Here is an 18,664-nt window from a genome sequence, read left to right as displayed (position 1 = left end):
AATCGCGTTGTTCCATTGCTTTAACTTATCTTCTCTTTCTGCTTAGAGAGCTTGTATAGAAAATATATACAAATATGCATATTTAATAAATATTATATTATACCACATCGTTATCAAAAAAATTGAATAATAATAAAAAAAATAAAAATAATATAACAATATTTAATACTATTTTATATTCCCAAAGAAAATAATAAGAAAAGAAAATAATAAATAATATAAACAGATTCCTCGCAATTTCAATAATATCAATTTAATAATTTAAACAACAAAAGTGAGCAAAGATTCTTAAATTATTATTATTATTATTCTTAATATATATATTTTTTTTTAATAGATTTTTTTAAGGAATTGACAAACTATTCTAACATCCCTCTTAATCTATCCACGTACTGTGGAAAGTTTGTAAAGAAATTGCACTTTGACTCGTGCTTATTACAACAAGCGCTGTTCTCGTTGCCACCTGCTGCAGTGAAAAGTGTATAAGCATTGAGGTACTTCAGTTTTCATAGGTGCACCGCTGCACCATCGCAACACCGCGCCACCGCACCACAGCACCACAGTGGGGAGTCAAGTTCGAGCCTGTAACAAACGTAACGAACGGAAACGGATATTGCATACTTATGCCGAGTGCAAAATGGCAACGAGCTGTGCTAGACTTTCCGGCGCAGCCCCACCGCCAACTGCACACCGACACATATATTTCTATGTGTGTATACATACATATATGCATGCATCTGTGTTGTAAGTAATACACACATCGAGCCAAGCGGCAGCCACTGACAAACTTTGTGAAAAGGACTTGTAAAATCAAAAGCCGATTAGATTCCATTTCAATGAGCAGCAAGCTGGTTGGTCATTTGGTGGGCGTGTCCCGGCCCACACACACATACACAGAGAGAGGGAGAGAGAGAGACGGAGAGCGGGAGACTCGTTGACTATCCGTATTGATACAAAGCACGGGACTTACTTTCGCATTCGTATTCAAGTTCGGTTTATTGCTGTTTGCTGCTGTTACCTGCAAAAGCCGCCCGAAATTGCAATCGCATGGAGAGTGCAGTAATGTGGGCGGCTCAGTGGGTGGCTTGGCTGTGCAATAAGCGGTTCAGCATGCTTACTTCTAGTCTGAGGGCACGACCATATCTGGGCACTGCACTTGATTAGTTCGCAAATTCAAGCAGCCAAAATGTCATATATCAGTGGCTATGGCAACTCACGGCGCCACTAACGATGTGCTCCAAGCCAAGCCACCGACAAAGGCAGACAGCAACAGCAGCAGAAGCAGTAGGAGAAACAGGAGCAGGAGCAGGACCAGAAGCAACAATAGTAAATGCATGAAAGTGGGGCTTAGCTTCAGTTACAGCTTCAAGTTGGAGTACCAACGATATTACTCCAAGTTATCCTTATTTGTTATAGACTTAACTCGGATTTGGAACCCATGGGATACCAACAAGATTTCAAATGACACGTAGCTGAAATGTTGAGTTATAAATGGCATCAAATGATAAACATGAACCAAATTTAGTATGCTAAAAAAATGGAAAGCAATGATCGAAATCAATAAAAATCAATTGAATTTGTTATAGTTTAATTTATCTGGCATTTCCATAAACCTCCAAAATGAACTTATCTTAAAATACTTATGATAATAGATCATCTATAGATACACATGTATTTGTTAGTTATAAATATTTCAAATATAAGTATGTTTTAGAAATATGTGGTCAATTAAATAATTTACTTAAAATTTAAAAAAAATAATTATTAATATAAACATATTTTTTTAAATTTGATATGTGTATATTACTAACTTTCCCTGCTGTGCGCTGTAGCTACATCCATCTATCTATCTATCAATCTATCATCCACATCTGTCTATATCACAACTGCATATCTATTAGATAAGGGGCGTATATATTATTATATATACCAACGATATTATATTATTATCCAACGACCTATTAACCTTTTACCTACAACCTGGTAATCGATGTATTGATATTTTCAGGCTATACATTTACAGTTATACAGGTATTGTTTGTTTGCCTCATTTCTAGATGGATTGAGACTTTATAGCAGAAAATAAAAAATAATTGAAATTGATTACACTTTTATACAAAGTGCCTTCACATTAGCGATAATTAACATAGACAGCGCCGAGTGCAGCGCTTACCTAGCCTACTTCAATATATGTACATATGTGTGTGTGTGTGTGTTGTCCAACACTGACCGAGCTGGCCTCCTCTTGACTGCATTTGTGCATTTCCAATTGACTTTTCATGATCTAATCATTAAATAGTCTGCGCTCTCTGCATTCTGTTCAATTAATTGCTACGCTTTACGCTCGAGCTTAAAAAATCAAATTACACACACTCAAACAAACACGCAGATACACACACATACACACACACACACACATACCTGTGCTGGCAGCTCTTCATCTGCATTGCTCAGTCATGTATGCGCTTAGCAACTGATTTGAGCTGAAGCCCCCGGGAGCTCAGTCGATGGAACAGTTGATGGAGCAGCAGCAGTAGGCGGCGGCGGGATGGTGGAGGCACTGTTTAGTGGTTGGAGGGGGCACATAACGAGTCGGACCATCGGAGCAGCTTGTCTATTTGTTTTAATCAGTGAAGTCGACCAGTGAGCTAATCGTTTATGATTTAGTTTTTGATTTGCTCAGCCAAGAATTGTCCATAAATCAGAGGCTGCAGACAGTCTAAAAAAAGAAGAAAACAACAAAAATGTAGCTCGGGGAGTGCAAAGCTCTACAAAGTTTTCTTCTTCTTTTTTATGAACTGTGCCACAGCGCTGATGCAGAAGACCAATACCAGAGAGGCAGCGGCAGCGGCAGAGGGCGTGGCAGAGGTAGAGCGAGCAGCTGCGGCTGCAACCGCTGAGCCACAGAGGCGGCCGCTGTGTGTTTTCGACTATAAAATTAAATTGCGATGTGGTAGAAAGTTAGCAAATGCCCAGTACAGTGGCAGCAACAACAAACTATTGCTTACTGCCCCACATTACACATTTGGCCAAACACACTCGCACACAGACACACACAGACACACTTACACTCCAATACACACATAGGCAAACTGCAGCAGCGTACAATTGTTCGGCGCATATCATTTGGTTAAAAGGATTCGTTTTACTCAACGTGGGTTTGTTATATACGAAAAACCATTCGACTACTGTGTGTGTGTGTGTGTGTGTGTTGCCTGTGTGTGCTTGTGTGTGTGTGTGTGTGTGTACGTACAAATCAACTAATCTACTCCCCACGGCAAAGTTACGAGAAGACCGACAATTATATCCGCTCTCTGCTCACAATTTTTGCATGTCGTAAAGTTTCTAGTGGCGCACAGACCCCAAGCACAGCAACTGCCCCACCCAGTTCCCCACCTTTCCCCACCTGCTCGCTGCTCGCAGTTCGCTGCAGACGTTGCGCCAACTGCAGCAGCAGCTTCAAATACCCTACAATCTGGGCTATATGTTTACCTTGGACTCGAAATGGCATTATGCTATCCATGAGGGAGCTATAGGATCTGTGGAATATGGAAATTCCTAAATATATTGAATTAATGCACTTGTTTCAGGCTTGTAGGATCATAAGGCGAGGAATTCTTCTGGGCCAAGGTTTTTTAAATCTACTATTTTTATTGCTGAGTCAATTTGTCAATTGATTATTATTGTCCTATTGTTTCCTCTACAACATATTATCTTCCTTATTTGATCCGAGCTCAATTGTTTTACTTATGCCTCTCCATTCGATAGTTTTGACTATGTGTATGTGCGTAAATTCCTCAATGTTCTCCCCCACTCTGCTTGGAGACGACGAGTCATGCTTGAGCACTCCAGAATTAACTGTAGCTGACATTGATTCAATTGATTTATTTTTTCTTAATATTTAATATTGTATTGACCTGTATAGCAAGATATTACTCAAATATGAATTACTATTTATCTATTACATTTTATTTTATAATAATAATAATGATTACTATCATTATTATTATTATTATTATTATTATTACTTCAGTTACCCTATAAATGCCATAACTAAAGAGCATTTCAGATGCGTTGCTCGCTATGCAGCTCGCTTTAGTTGTTGAATACTTTTGGAAGCACTGCGATTTTACAATTTGTATATGGTAGATTGGTGTGTGTGCTTAAGTGTGCATCTGTGTGTGTGTGTGTGTATGTTTGTGTTTGTGTGTGTGTTGTACCGAGTGTGAATCTGCCTGGCATTACTGTTTGTATTGCCAAAGTTGTTGTAACTTCGTTAAAATAAGCACTCTGTTAGTTTGGCCCGCCGGCCCAATGGGCACTCGTCCGTACGCTCCTCAGCGCTCCTCTCCTCTCTGTCTCTCTCTCTCCCTCCCCCCACTCTTCCAGCTCTCCTCTAGCTGTTGCCTCAAAGTCCCCTTCTGGGCAGTGGCAATGCAGCAGATTTGTCGGCGGTTTTTGCCATTACAGCCACATACCTAGTTGCAGACCTGTTCGTTGTTGTTGATGTTGTTGTTGTAGTTGTTGTTGTTGCTGCTGTTGGCACTGTTGATAGTGGTGCATCTGCATTAGTAATGGTGGGCCAGTGGTGCAAGAGCGCTGCGCCAATTGGGCGGATTTTGGATTTGGATTTGGATTTGTATATGGACTTGGAGGGGCGTGGAGGTTTGCAAGGGCTATGGGCTATGGAACCACCCGCATGTCATGTGTGTGTCGTGTCTGTGCCAAGGTACGTAAACGTAAACGTAAACTTAACGTTTAATTTTTCGGTTAGTGCTCCTTCGACTACAACTCGGATGCACTGCAGCACCTTCGGGGCTATTAAACTGCAAACACTTTGCCGCCGCAGCAGGAGTCGGACGGGCGCTGCTCTAGCGCATTCCTTTATTTTCGCTTTCGATTTCGCTGGGCTAACACAATGCCTGGCTGCGGCAGCGGCAGCCCCTTACCAAAAACTTGTACTTAGCGTCGTTTCCTTCCGCTCAACACGGCCAACGAGCAGCGGCTCGTCTGGCAGCGCTGTCTGAAATGCAATTAAGTCGCATCGACATGCAATCTCCGGCATAGCGAAGGCGCACACACGCACACATTGATAACATGCAGCACATACGCAACATGCAGCACTCGGCCAGCGAACAGCTGCAACAACTGCAACAACTCCGCCAACAACAACTGGCAACAGCAGCAAGTGGCATTTCCACTGCCGCAGGCACTAAGAAAGCCCTAAAAGCGCTGAAAGCTTTCAGTTAGCCAGCAGCAGATCGAAAAAAGGGGGCATACACTGCCAGAAATTAGGGGCAAGGGTATGCACGAACTCTTTAAGCGTAAAGTTTTTCACTAAATCTCATAAACTAGGCCGAATAGGGCTTTAAGAGTATTTGAAAAAATGTGTTTTAGAGCATAGATATAGAGGTATAGATAGAGGTACATACATACATGTGGAACAACATAGCTATGCATACAGAAAGAAAAAAACCTATGCTTACCGAAGAAAATATAAAAGAAAATATAATTTTTGTATAAACATTAATATGAGGAAATTTTAGGAAATTATCAAATATGCATAAATTTTTATGTACAGACATAGAGAGAATTACGTCATAGCCATTCTCAAGTTGAATTCATTATAAAGCCACTTTCAAGTCCGCTCAGAGTTTCATTTATAGCTAGAATTGGAAATCAAAAACATATTTTCAATTAGCCTATTCGAGCATTATTTGTAAATTATTTCAATATACGTATGTATTTGTTGTTGATATTTCAATTTGCACAGCTGTGTCTAATCAGAAATAAATTTAGGCAAATAAAAAATATATTGCATATATTATAAATAATTGAAAGCTTTAGCCAAAATTATTTTGAGTCTTAGTGCGCGAAATTATAAATTAGTCTTTGCACACAAAAATGTACATTATGATAATTTGACTAGCCATTAAATATTCAATATTAAATATTCCGAAATCAAGCAGAAAAAAAATGTATATATCATATGCAAATTGAAATATTCCACAAATATTCTAATTAGTTGAAACCACTTTAGAATTTGACATAGATACGAAACGTCGAGAGGCTATAGAAATAATCTGGCAGAAGTCCCTGCCGAGGAGCATGCTTGAAAATGTAAATCCACACTCAGCTGTAAGACTTGGCTATTACAAGATTATGTATACGCATAGTGAGGCTGATACCTTTTTTTATTTTATTTTATTTTTTTTGGTTTCTTTTTGTTTGCTTTTTGTTGGCCTGAGCACTTTGGCCAACTCGCACTTTTACTTTTATTTTAGCCCGGCTATCTAGAGGCAAGAGTGAGCGAAGTGCATCTAGTGCACAAGTGGAGCACTCGTCAGAGCTCTTCAGCGTGCCGATAATCCAATTATGGCCATGGCCTGCCAAGGGTCTGACAGGCTTCACCTGCTGTTGTTGTTGTTGAGTAGCCTTTTCTGGCTGGGCTACCTGTGCTACCTGTCTGCCGTGTTGTGCGCGCGCGCTCGCTCACTCGCCTGCTCCGAGTCTCTCACATAATTTTAGCCAGTTTATTTGGCTGTTTGGCTTGGCTCGCGTTATTATCAAGTTACATTGGCCAAAACACTAAACAGGCTATGCATGTAGTATATAAAAGGGTCGCCGCCTGAACCCAAGCCCAAGCCCGAGCCAACTTTGAATGGGGGCTAATGTCTGAGGCTTGCCGCAGTTGAAGTCGCAGTCTCTAATCAGTTGAGGGCGTGTTCGAGTGTGGGGGGCGTGTGTGCGAGTGTGTGGCTTAACCATTTGCTTCGTTTAGCGCATTGTGTTTGTTATTTAAAACACGTAAACGCTCAGCGAAGCGAAAGTGTTTGGGATTTTCAGTTGGCAGCTTGCGGGAGTTACCAGTTGAAATCCATTTTAATTAAAATACCCTTTGTGGCACTGTTTTTCATTAGACAAATAAAAAATAGAAGCACACGGTGTTAATATTTCTAGCATTTTTATATTTATTTTCCGTCTTTTTATTGTTTTTTTTTTATTCAATTTCATTTGTATTGATATGATTTTTTTTTTTTTTTTTTTCTTAAATTTTCGGGCTTTGTTGTTGTTTTTTCACTACTTTAATTTTGCTTCTGCTGTTGTTGTTCATAATAGGAATGAAAAGTAAAAAAGAGAACACAATGCATTTGCTGATTCGCTCTATCATATCATATATGTTTGTGTGTGTGTGTGTTTGCTTGTGTGTATTTACAATATAATATTTTTTATATAATATATATAAAAATTGTTTCCGCTCACACAAAAAATGGAAAGAAAGAAGAAGAAGCGAACAGATTCCTGTTGGCATTTTATGAGCAGCAGCCATTGAAAATGCATTTTGTCCCGCTCCTAATTGATTTATTCATTGGTTCACCATGAATAGTTGATTTTTGTTTTCTTTTTTGCTGTTTTTTTTTCTTTAATATATATATATATTTATTTGTAATATTATTATTATACTTGTGCATTTTGCATCATCGTCGTGTAAACAACTACAATTAGTATCACGATTGTCATTGTTGTAACAAAAGCAGAAACGAAAAGAGAATAATAAACAAATAAATTAAGCTTTTTTCTTTATTAATAATTTATTTCATTTAATTGGTATTCATGTATTAGTGTGTTTGTGTGTGTGTGCACTCTGTAAATGTTTACGCGATTCATTATGACTCTTTGTTTTCTTTTCTCTTGATTTTTGTTTTTTTTTTGGTTTTTTTTTTTGTTTTTTGTTTTTACTCATATAACTTTTGCCAAAACTGATATGTACTTATATATGTGTGTTAAAATATTGACTGCTGCCAAAGTTCGTAAACCCCTAGTAGACCTTGCTTTATTTTTTGCCTCTCGCTTTTTTATTAACTTTTGTTTTTTATTGATAACTGTGCATTGTGTCATTTCTACGTTCATAAAAAAAACCATTGTAATTGCTAGCCAATTGTTTGCTTAATTTTTGTTCTTTCTTTTTTCTTTTATAGTCATATCTTTATATATTTATATTTATATTTATATCCATGTATTTATAATGTACTTATTGGCCTTGCTTCTAAATTGTATTCCATACTTGTGTCTAGAATTGTTTTTCATTTCTTTTTTATTTTCAGCTTTTAAAAATATTCGCATATATTTATATATATGTAAACTATTATTAACAACTTAATTTTCTATTAGATCTATGTAGATGCAAGAGTGTTTTTATTTATTAACTACCTTCTAGTATTTTGTGTGTGTTTGTCTATAAATAGATATGATGTCTGTGTCCTTGTCACTTAATAGGAATCATCATATGTTCGCTTATATGTATGTGTATGTGTTTGTCAATGTGTGTCTGATTTAATGTAATCGATTGTATTAATTACCATTAAGTTGTCCAAAGACTCTGCTAGGCGTGTTTGGGGGCCAATGAGGAGCACATAAATTACTTAATGGTCTTTTAATGATAGTTAAACAAATGTTAAAAGAAAGTAAAACTTGTTTTGATAAACAAAATAAGCAAATGCTAAAAGTATCTGCTCTAATTAGCATGGGAACACAAATAACAGAAATGAAAGTAATATGAATTATAATTAATATTCATTTATATTTATTTATAGATTTCATTCATAAAAACTCCCAATCGCTTGGCGCTTGCCCAATTCATATTTACTTTAGTATATATTATCATTATTATAATAGATATAAAACTTATACATTACGAGTGGACATAAACCGATTTGCTGTTTTCGTTAGTGTTAGGGTTCATTAGCTAATTCCAAGTGCTGCCAAAAATTTAGGCTACATTTAGTTAATATATATATATATATATATATATATATATATATATATATATATATATATATATATATATATATATATATATATATATATATATATATTAGTTTATATACATTATTATACATATATAAAATTATTTTATCCAACAGGCGCCTCATTCGGCTAGTTCCAGCAGCGACTAGAACCAACATCAAAGGGATATGGTGAACAGTGGCAGCGATAACGCCGCCGCAAACGATAGCAGAAAGATGCGCTGCCCGGAGCTACTCAGCGCACTCGCCTGGCACAGCAAATCCTCCGGGAAGATCTCCAGTATGGGTAGATGGCGACCCGATGTGGGATCGTGGCAGGTATTGGCACGCGCACGCTGTTCGCAAAGAACGAAAAGTTAATTAATATCAAATTTTACAAAATATAAAAGCTAGTTTAAGATATCCGTATAATCAAAGAGAATCTGTCAGATATATTAAATACATGTCATGTATTCATATATATAAACTACAAATAAATCAGAGTTTCGAAAGCAAGTGCTAAATACAAAAAAATCTGCTAGCTGAAAATGTGTCTTCATGATAAAACAAAGTGTTCCTAAAGAACCAAAAATAGCTGTGAGATACATGTACAACTGTGAAGTACAAAAATATTTTTGAAATACTGAAGTATAAGTAGAAAACCATTTGTAAGATACCAAAATGTATCTGCGAAGTAAAACAGCATATGTGAGATACAAGAGTATAATCTAAACACAAATGGATCTCAAAAATACTGAAATGTATAAATGTATAATTAAAATACATAAGTATCTGAAGATAGAAAACTATCTACAAGATACAAAATAGTCTGTAAAATACAAAAGTATCAGCAGATACAAAAGTATCTGTGATATACATAAGTATCTGCAAGATACAAAAGTATCTGTCAGATATCTGAACGATACTGAAGTATCTGTAGGACCCAAAAGTTTCTGTAAGATACAAAAGTATCTGTAAGATACAAAAGTATCTGTAAAATAAAAAATTATCTGTAAGATAAAAAAGTAACAGTAATATACAAAAGTATTTGTAAGATATTAAAATATCTGTAAGATACAAATGTATCTGTAAGATACAAAAGTATCAGTAAGATACAAAAGTATCAGTAAGATAAAAAAGTATCAGTAAGATACAAAATTATCTGTAAGATAAAAAAGTAACAGTAATATACAAAAGTATTTGTAAGATATTAAAATATCTGTAAGATACAAATGTATCTGTAAGATACAAAAGTATCAGTAAGATACAAAAGTATCAGTAAGATAAAAAAGTATCAGTAAGATACAAAAGTATCTGTGAGATACATAGAATCTGCAAGATACAAGAGTATCTGTAAGTAGCAAAAGTATCTGTAAGATACAAAAGTATCTGCAAGATACAAAAGTATCTGCAAGATACAAAAGTATATGTAAGATACAAAAGTATCTGCAAGATACAAAAGTATCTGTAAGATACATATGATATGCAAGATATAAAAGTATCTATGAGTAACAAAAGTATATGTAAGATACAAAAGTATCTGCAAGATACAAAAGTATCTGTAAGATACAAAAGAATATAATAGTATCTGAACGATATCGGATCCAATAGTATCTCAACGATACTAAAGTATCTGTAGGACCTATAGGTTTCTGTAAGATACATAAGTATCTGTAAGATACAAAAGTATCTGAAAAATCTGTAAGATACAAAAGAGTCTGTAAGATACAAAAGTTTCTGTAAAATACAAGAGTATCTGTAAGATACAAACGTATCTGTAAGATACAAAAGTATCATTAAGATACAAAATTATCTGCAAGATGCAAAAGTATCTGTAAGATACAAAAGTATCTGTAAGATTCAAAATTATCTAAACATTAAAATGTACTTAAAAGATACCAAAGTATCTTTAGGATCCAATAGTATCTGAACTATACTAAAGTATCTGTAGGATCCAAAAGTTTCTGTAAGATACAAAAGTATCTGTAAGATACAAAAGTATCTGTAAGATACAAAAGTATCTGTAAGATAAAAAAGTATCTGTAAGATACAAAAGTATCTGTAGGATCCAAAAGTCGGTGTAAGATATAAAAGTATCTGTAAGTTACAAAAGTATCTGTAAATTACAAAAGTATCTGTAAGATACAAAAGTATCTGTACTTAAGTATCTGCAAGATACAAAAGTATCTGTAAGATACAAAAGTATCTGCAAGATACAAAAGTATCTGTAAGATACAAAAGTATCTGCAAGATACAAAAGTATCTGTAAGATACAAAAGTATCAGTAAGATACAAAAGTATCTGTAAGATACATAGTATCTGCAAAATACAAGAGTATCTGTAAGTAGCAAAAGTATACAGATACAAAAGTATTTGTAAGATACAAAAGTATCTGTAGGATACAAAAGTATCTTTAAGATACAAAAGTATCTGTAAGATACATAAGTATCTGTAATATACAAAAGTATCTGCAAGATACAAAAGTATCTGTAAGATACAAAAGTATCTGTTAGATACAAAAGTATCTGTAAGATACAAAAAAGTATCTGCAAGATACAAAAGTAACTGCAAGATACAAAAGTATCTGCAAGATACATAAGCATCTGTAAGATACAAAAGTATCTGTAAGATACAAAAGTATCTGTAAGATACAAAAGTATCTGTAAGATACAAAAGTATCTGTAAGATACAAAAGTATCTGTAAGATACAAAAGTATCTGTAAGATACAAAAGTATCTGTAAGATACAAAAGTATCTGTAAGATACAAAAGTATCTGTAAGATACAAAAGTATCTGTAAGATACAAAAGTATCTGTAAGATACAAAAGTATCTGTAAGATACAAAAGTATCTGTAAGATACGAAAGTATCTGTAAGACACAAAAGTATCTGTAAGATATAAAAGTATCTGTAAGATACAAAAGTATCTGTAAGATACAAAAGTATCTGTAAGATACAAAAGTATCTGCAAGATACAAAAGTATTTGTAGGATCCAAAAGTATCTAAACGATACTAAAGTATCTGTAGGATCCAAAAGTCGGTGTAAGATATAAAAGTATCTGTAAATTACAAAAGTATCTGTAAGATATAAAAGTATCTGTAAGATACAAAAGTATCTGTAAGATACAAAAGTATCTGCAAGATACAAAAGTATTTGTAGGATCCAATAGTATCTGAACTATACTAAAGTATCTGTAGGATCCAAAAGTTTCTGTAAGATACAAAAGTATCTGTAAGATACATAGTATCTGCAAGATACAAGAGTATCTGTAAGTAGCAAAAGTATCTGTAAGATACAAAAGTATCTGCAAGATACAAAAGTATCTGTAAGATACATAGTATATGCAAGATATTAAAGTATCTGTGAGTAACAAAAGTATCTGTAAGATACAAAAGTATCTGTAAGATACAAAAGTATCTGCAAGATACAAAAGTATCTGTAAGATACAAAAGTATCTGCAAGATACAAAAGTATCTGTAGGATACAAAAGTATCTGTAAGATACAAATGTATCTGTAAGACTTAAGTATCTATAAGATACAAAAGTATCTGTACTTAAGTATCTGTAAGATACAAGAGTATCTGTAAGATACAAAAGTATCTGTAGGATACAAAAGTATCTTTAAGATACAAAAGTATCTTTAAGATTCAAAAGTATCTGTAAGATACGAAAGTATCTGTAAGACACAAAAGTATCTGTAAGATATAAAAGTATCTGTAAGATACAAAAGTATCTGTAAGATACAAAAGTATCTGCAAGATACAAAAGTATTTGTAGGATCCAAACGTATCTAAACGATACTAAAGTATCTGTAGGATCCAAAAGTCGGTGTAAGATATAAAAGTATCTGTAAATTACAAAAGTATCTGTAAGATATAAAAGTATCTGTAAGATACAAAAGTATCTGTAAGATACAAAAGTATCTGCAAGATACAAAAGTATTTGTAGGATCCAATAGTATCTGAACTATATTAAAGTATCTGTAGGATCCAAAAGTTTCTGTAAGATACAAAAGTATCTGTAAGATACATAGTATCTGCAAGATACAAGAGTATCTGTAAGTAGCAAAAGTACCTGTAAGATACAAAAGTATCTGCAAGATACAAAAGTATCTGTAAGATACATAGTATATGCAAGATATTAAAGTATCTGTGAGTAACAAAAGTATCTGTAAGATACAAAAGTATCTGTAAGATACAAAAGTATCTGCAAGATACAAGAGTATCTGTTAGATACAAAAGTATCTGCAAGATACAAAATTATCTGTAAGATACAAAAGTATCTGTAAGATACAAATGTATCTGTAAGACTTAAGTATCTATAAGATACAAAAGTATCTGTACTTAAGTATCTGTAAGATACAAGAGTATCTGTAAGATACAAAAGTATCTGTAGGATACAAAAGTATCTTTAAGATACAAAAGTATCTTTAAGATTCAAAAGTATCTGTAAGATACAAAAGTATCTGTAAGATACAAAAGTATCTGTAAGATACAAAAGTATCTGCAAGATACAAAAGTATCTGTAAGATGCAAAAATATCTGTAAGATACAAAAATATATGCAAGATACAAAAGTATATGCAAGATATAAAAGTATCTGTGAGTAACAAAAGTATCTGTAAGATACAAATGTATCTGTAAGATACATAGTATCTGCAAGATACAAGAGTATCTGTAAGTAGCAAAAGTATCTGTAAGATACATAGTATATGCAAGATATAAAAGTATCTGTGAGTAACAAAAGTATCTGTAAAATGCAAAAGTACCTGTAAGATACAAAAGTATCTGTAAGATTCAAAAGTATCTGTAAGATACAAAAGTATCTGTAAGATGCAAAAGTATCCGTAAGATACAAAAGTATCTGAAAGATACAAAAGTATCTGAAAGATACAAAAGTATCTGCAGGACACAAAAGTATCTAAAAGATACTAGTGTCTATATGATCCAAAAGCTTCTGTTAGATACATAAGTATCTGTAAGATACCAAACATTTGTAGGATGCAATAGTATCTAAAAGATACAAAAGTATCTAAAAGATATAAATGTATCTGTAAGATACAAAAGTATCTGTAAGATACAAAATTATCTGTAAGATACAAAAGTATCTGCAAGATACAAAAGTATCTGTAAGATGCAAAAGTATCCGTAAGATACAAAAGTATCTGTAAGATACAAAGATATCTGCAGGACACAAAAGTATCTGTAAGATACATAAGTATCTGTAAGATACAAAAGTATTTGTAAGATACAAAAGTATCTGTAGGATACAAAAGTATCTTTAAGATACAAAAGTATCTTTAAGATACAAAAATATCTTTAAGATACAAAAGTATCTGTAAGATACGAAAGTATCTGTAAGATACAAAAGTATCTGTAAGATACAAAGGTATCTGCAAGACACAAAAGTATCTGTAAGATACGAAAGTATCTGTAAGATACGTAAGTATCTGTAAGATACAAAAGTATCTGTAAGATACAAAAGTATCTGCAGGACACAAAAGTATCTAAAAGATACTAGTGTCTATAGGATCCAAAAGCTTCTGTAAGATACATAAGTATCTGTAAGATACCAAACATTTGTAGGATGCAATAGTATCTAAAAGATACAAAAGTATCTAAAGGATATAAATGTATCTGTAAGATACAAAAGTATCTGTAGGATCCAAAAGTATTTAAACGATACTAAAGTATCTGTAGGATCCAAAATTTCTGTAAGATACATAAGTATCTGTAAGATACAAAAGTATCTGCAATATACAATAGTATCTTCATGATCCAAGGTTATCTACAATATACAATTGTATATGTTAGTTATAAGAATATCTTTGTGATACATGATACTTGAGGGAGGCAAGATAGAAATGTAACTGTGTCTCTGCATCCATACAGTTGCAACAGTGAAGTACACAATTTGTGACGCGTAGAGCTATATGTGCGAGACAAAAGTATCTGTAGTATGCATCACATGTGAATGCAAACTATCTTTGCTGCTGCAAAAGTTATCGCACAATGCAAAAGTATCTCTGCAGTGCAAAAACGTTTGTGATTTACAAGTGCATCAGCGCAGCGTTGCACAGTTGTAATTCAAACTCCAACTCAAATTCAAACTCAGACTCAAACTTTGAGTGTCGATATACAATAAAAGTAAATGCGAGCTGTCACGACGAGTTGCAGCAGCTACCTTCGCATTAAGCTGAAAATACTTGAGATACTTTCGACATATTGTTGAATCGCTGTGTGAGACTTTTTAATTGAGTGTCTACTGTGTGCGTCTAGAGTTAGTGAAATTCTCTGAGCCAAGTTAACTTAACTTAATCAAATAAAAAGAAATAAAAGCTTACGCGCATATCGGCAACCGATAGGGGTAGCTTTTGCACAAATGTTTTGGAAGTGAATAGAAAAGAAATCAAAAATAGATCAAGAATTATGTTTATTATTTGCTTTGGTTTATTGGGATGATGACACACCTGCACCATGCGCTTGAGATCATCCTTCTGGATGACCTTGATCTGCGCCGACTCCCGCAGCCAGCGGCGCAGCCAATGCCCGAACCAAACCAGACCGCACTCGCACTCGAGGGGATTGTGGGCGGTGTTGAGGCCGCCCATGATGCTGCGCGTGCCCACCGCATCCCAGTAGCTCTTGTTGGGGTAGAAGCTGTCGGCGGCCAGCGCATTGATGCGATTGTGCGAGATGTCGATGGACAGGTGGGGCACCTCGCGCAGCGTATAGAAGATGCCCGGCGGCAGATCGGAGATGCGCGTGTGTGAGATCTTCACGCGCAGCCGCTGATTGCGCGCGAGCCCAGCGAGGGCGTCGGGCGAGATGGTCTGCACATTGCTGCCATAGAGCTCCAGCAGCTGCAGCTTCGTGTTGTTGGCCAGCTTGGCCAGCAGCTGCCCACCGATGTTGGACTCCAGGCAGTGGACGCGCAGCTCCTGCAGTCCCGGCAGCCGGGCCACCAGCTCACCCAGATTCGCATGCGAGCTGGCATGGAGTTTACGCAGCGAGCGCAGCTTGGCGAAGGCCTGCGGATTGGCTACCTTCACGTCCAGCAGATTCAGCTCGGACAAGTGGCGCAGGCTGAGCAGATCGTGCAGCGTGATGCGGCGCAGCGGATTGTGCGCGAGATCCAGCACCCGCACCGAGGGCGGCAAGTGCTCCACAGCGCAGCTGGCATTTATCAGCTTGTTGTGGGAGACGTTGACGTGCCGCAGATGCCGCAGCCCGCCGAGCGGCGACAGCTCCTGCAAATAGTTGCCGCTGACGTCCAGATAGGAGAGCAGCGGCAGCTTTAGCACCGGCAGCACATAGAGCCCCATGTGATGGAGTATTAGCTTGCGGACGCGCGGCGTGTGCACGAACACCTCACGCAAATTGGTCGTGACGAGCGGATTCTCGGAGAGATCCAGATTGGTCAGATTGTTCAGGAAACTGAAGGTGTTGTCCGGCAGTATGGTGATGCGATTGCGGGCCAAACTTATGTCGTAAAGGAACTGTGAGTTGACAAACATCGAGGCGTCCAGATACTCCAGATTGTTGTGCGACATCTGAATGGAGCGCAGCGTGAACCCGATGTCCGTGAAGGCGGGCACGGGCCAGATGCTCAGCTGATTATCGGATATGTCCAGAAACTCCAGACGTGTGTTCATGAACACCTCGCGCGGCAGAGCCCGCAACCGATTCGAGCAGATGCGCAGAATTCGCAATTTGCGTAAATTTGAGAACTGCTCCACCTGCAGCTGATCCAGCTGATTGTGGCTGAGGTCCAGCTCCTGGAGACTGTTCAGGCCCTGGAAGCTGCGACGTCGCAGCGAGCTGAGATTGTTGTGCGACAGATTGAGAATCTCCAGGAATTCAAGGTCGCCGAAGGCGTGGCTCTGCAGCGCGCCCAACATGTTGTGGGCCAGGTTGAGGAAGCGCAGCGTGTTGGCCAAGTTGGTAAAGCTGTCCGACTTGGCCACGTGATTGTGGCTGATGTCCAGCTGGTATATGTACATATAGCTGCTCAGCTCATCGTCAAAATGCGAGATGTGATTGTGGCTCAGATTGAGCCGCAGCGGCGTGGTGGCATTCGAGACGTAGTGAAAAGCCTTCAAGGATAGCGAGCAGAGCTGATTGTGCATCAGATCCAAGGCCGCCAGATTGGGCAGGACAGTGAAGGCGGCATGGGAAATGTTACTCAGGCGATTATACGAGAGGTCTATGTAGCGCAGGAATTCCAGATTGTAAAATGCATGACGTGCAATGCTGCGCAAGCGATTCGATTGCAGATTCAGCGTCTGCAGGTCGCCCAAATTGTGAAACGTTTGCGGCTCCAGGCGCTCCAGCGCATTGTAGGAGAGCTCAATCTCCACCAGATGGCTGTGCGCATCCGGCAGGAAGAGGCCCTGGGGCAGTGCCTTCAGCTGATTGAAGCTCAGATTGATGTAGCTCAGCTCGCGCATCTGGGCAAACGATTCGTTCGAGATGCTCTTCAGATTGTTATTGTCTAGGCCGAGCCAAATGAGCTGCGAGAGCGGCAGCAGAGCATCCAATGGATCCAGCGACTCCAAGCTCCTGGCGGGAAATACGGCAAACGAGAGCTCCAGTATTTTCAGCGTATGCGAGACATTCTCAAACACCAGCGGATGGTGTATGGTGATGTCGTTGAAGCTCAAGCTGATCTCCTGTATCTGCTCCAGGCCCGCAAACGAGCCGAGATGCAAATGCGTTATCTTATTGTTCCTGAGAAGTATCGTCTGCAAATTGGCCCCCCAACCATCCACGGCAAAGATGCCCTCGGGTATGTCGGCTATCGAATTGTAGCCAATATTCAGATAGGACAGCTGTGTGTAGTTCTTCAGTCCGAGAACGGGAATCATAGTGAAATTGTTGCCACTCAGGCTGAGCACTTTTAGATTCTCGGTGAAGGTGGGCAAGTTGTTGAGCTGATTGATATGGTTGGAGGTCAGATACAAATATCTCAAGCGATGCAGCGTGGATATAGCCACAGGCACTGTAGTCAGATGATTTCGCTCCAGGTCCAGATACTCCAGTGTGTCCGTGAGACCATCAAAGGCGGCCGGGTGCACTCGACTGATGGCATTGAAGGCCAGCACAAGGTGCACAATGCCCGTGTCCTTGAACACCTCAGCGGGCAGGTGAGCAATGTAGTTCTGCTCCATGTTTAGCGCACGGATGTGCACATCCGAATAGTTTTGCTGAAAGTAATCCGACTCCAGCAGCTCAATGCAGTTCTGCCCCAGGTCGAGCTTCTCCAGGTGCATGCGCAGCGGCCGCTGCTGCAGCTCCTTCCACTGGACGCTGCGAAGCAAATTGTCCCTCAGGCTGACGATGCGCAGCTCCGGCAGGTGCTCGAACAGCTGATGCGGAAAGACGCTCAGCAGATTGCTGGACAAGTCCATGGTCACCAGCGAGCGGGGCAAGTAGTTGGCTGCCACGTGAGTGATGCGATTATTGGACAGATCAAGCCACAGCAGCTTCTGCAGCTGCTCGAACGGACGCCCACTGCCCGCACGTTCGATTCCACCCGTTCCAGTCGCATGCAGCGCACTGCCCGATTCCGCGCGGTTCTGCACGGCAGCCAAGCTGCTCGGCTGCGAACTGTTGTCGCCCGGACCGACAGACGAGTCTAGAGCGCCACCTGGCGACACCTCCGTAATGTCATTCCCTGACAAGTGCAGCGAACGCAGCGTATCGTGCAGCGCCTCCCAGTTGCCATCCAAGCTGGTTATGTGATTGCTATTGTGAATGGAATGGAAAATGGGATAATTCAAATTAGTGCGGCGAATTACATTACTTATTAGAATGCGAAATGCTAGAGATGGTATGTATATAAGAAATTCAATTCTATATATCTATATCGATGTCGAT

General features: G+C 38.0%; 1 protein-coding gene across 6 annotated transcripts in view; it reads right to left on the bottom strand.

The window, feature by feature from the left end:
* Nucleotides 1-6,232: 6,232 nt before the first annotated feature.
* The window catches only part of LOC108611919 (uncharacterized), a 120,558-nt gene continuing 108,126 nt past the window's right edge, over nt 6,233-18,664 (bottom strand). For 5 of the 6 annotated variants that reach the window (XM_089465979.1, XM_089465981.1, XM_089465982.1 and 2 more), the window contains 3 exons: nt 15,256-18,532; nt 15,130-15,156; nt 6,233-9,142 (listed from right to left, as the gene is read on the bottom strand). In XM_089465979.1, the coding sequence (XP_089322105.1) occupies nt 8,966-9,142; nt 15,130-15,156; nt 15,256-18,532 (3,481 nt within the window). In that variant the 3' untranslated portion in view covers nt 6,233-8,965. The remainder of the gene's footprint in view (nt 9,143-15,129; nt 15,157-15,255; nt 18,533-18,664) is intronic. The other variant, XM_089465983.1, reaches the window with a different exon arrangement.

This window comes from Drosophila arizonae, chromosome 3 (assembly GCF_054131065.1).
Source record: "Drosophila arizonae isolate 15081-1271.41 chromosome 3, UAZ_ARI_1.0, whole genome shotgun sequence".
Taxonomy (NCBI): Eukaryota; Metazoa; Arthropoda; class Insecta; order Diptera; family Drosophilidae; genus Drosophila; species Drosophila arizonae.
Note: the sequence above shows the minus strand (reverse complement) of the source record. Positions and strands in the feature narration are given on the sequence as shown.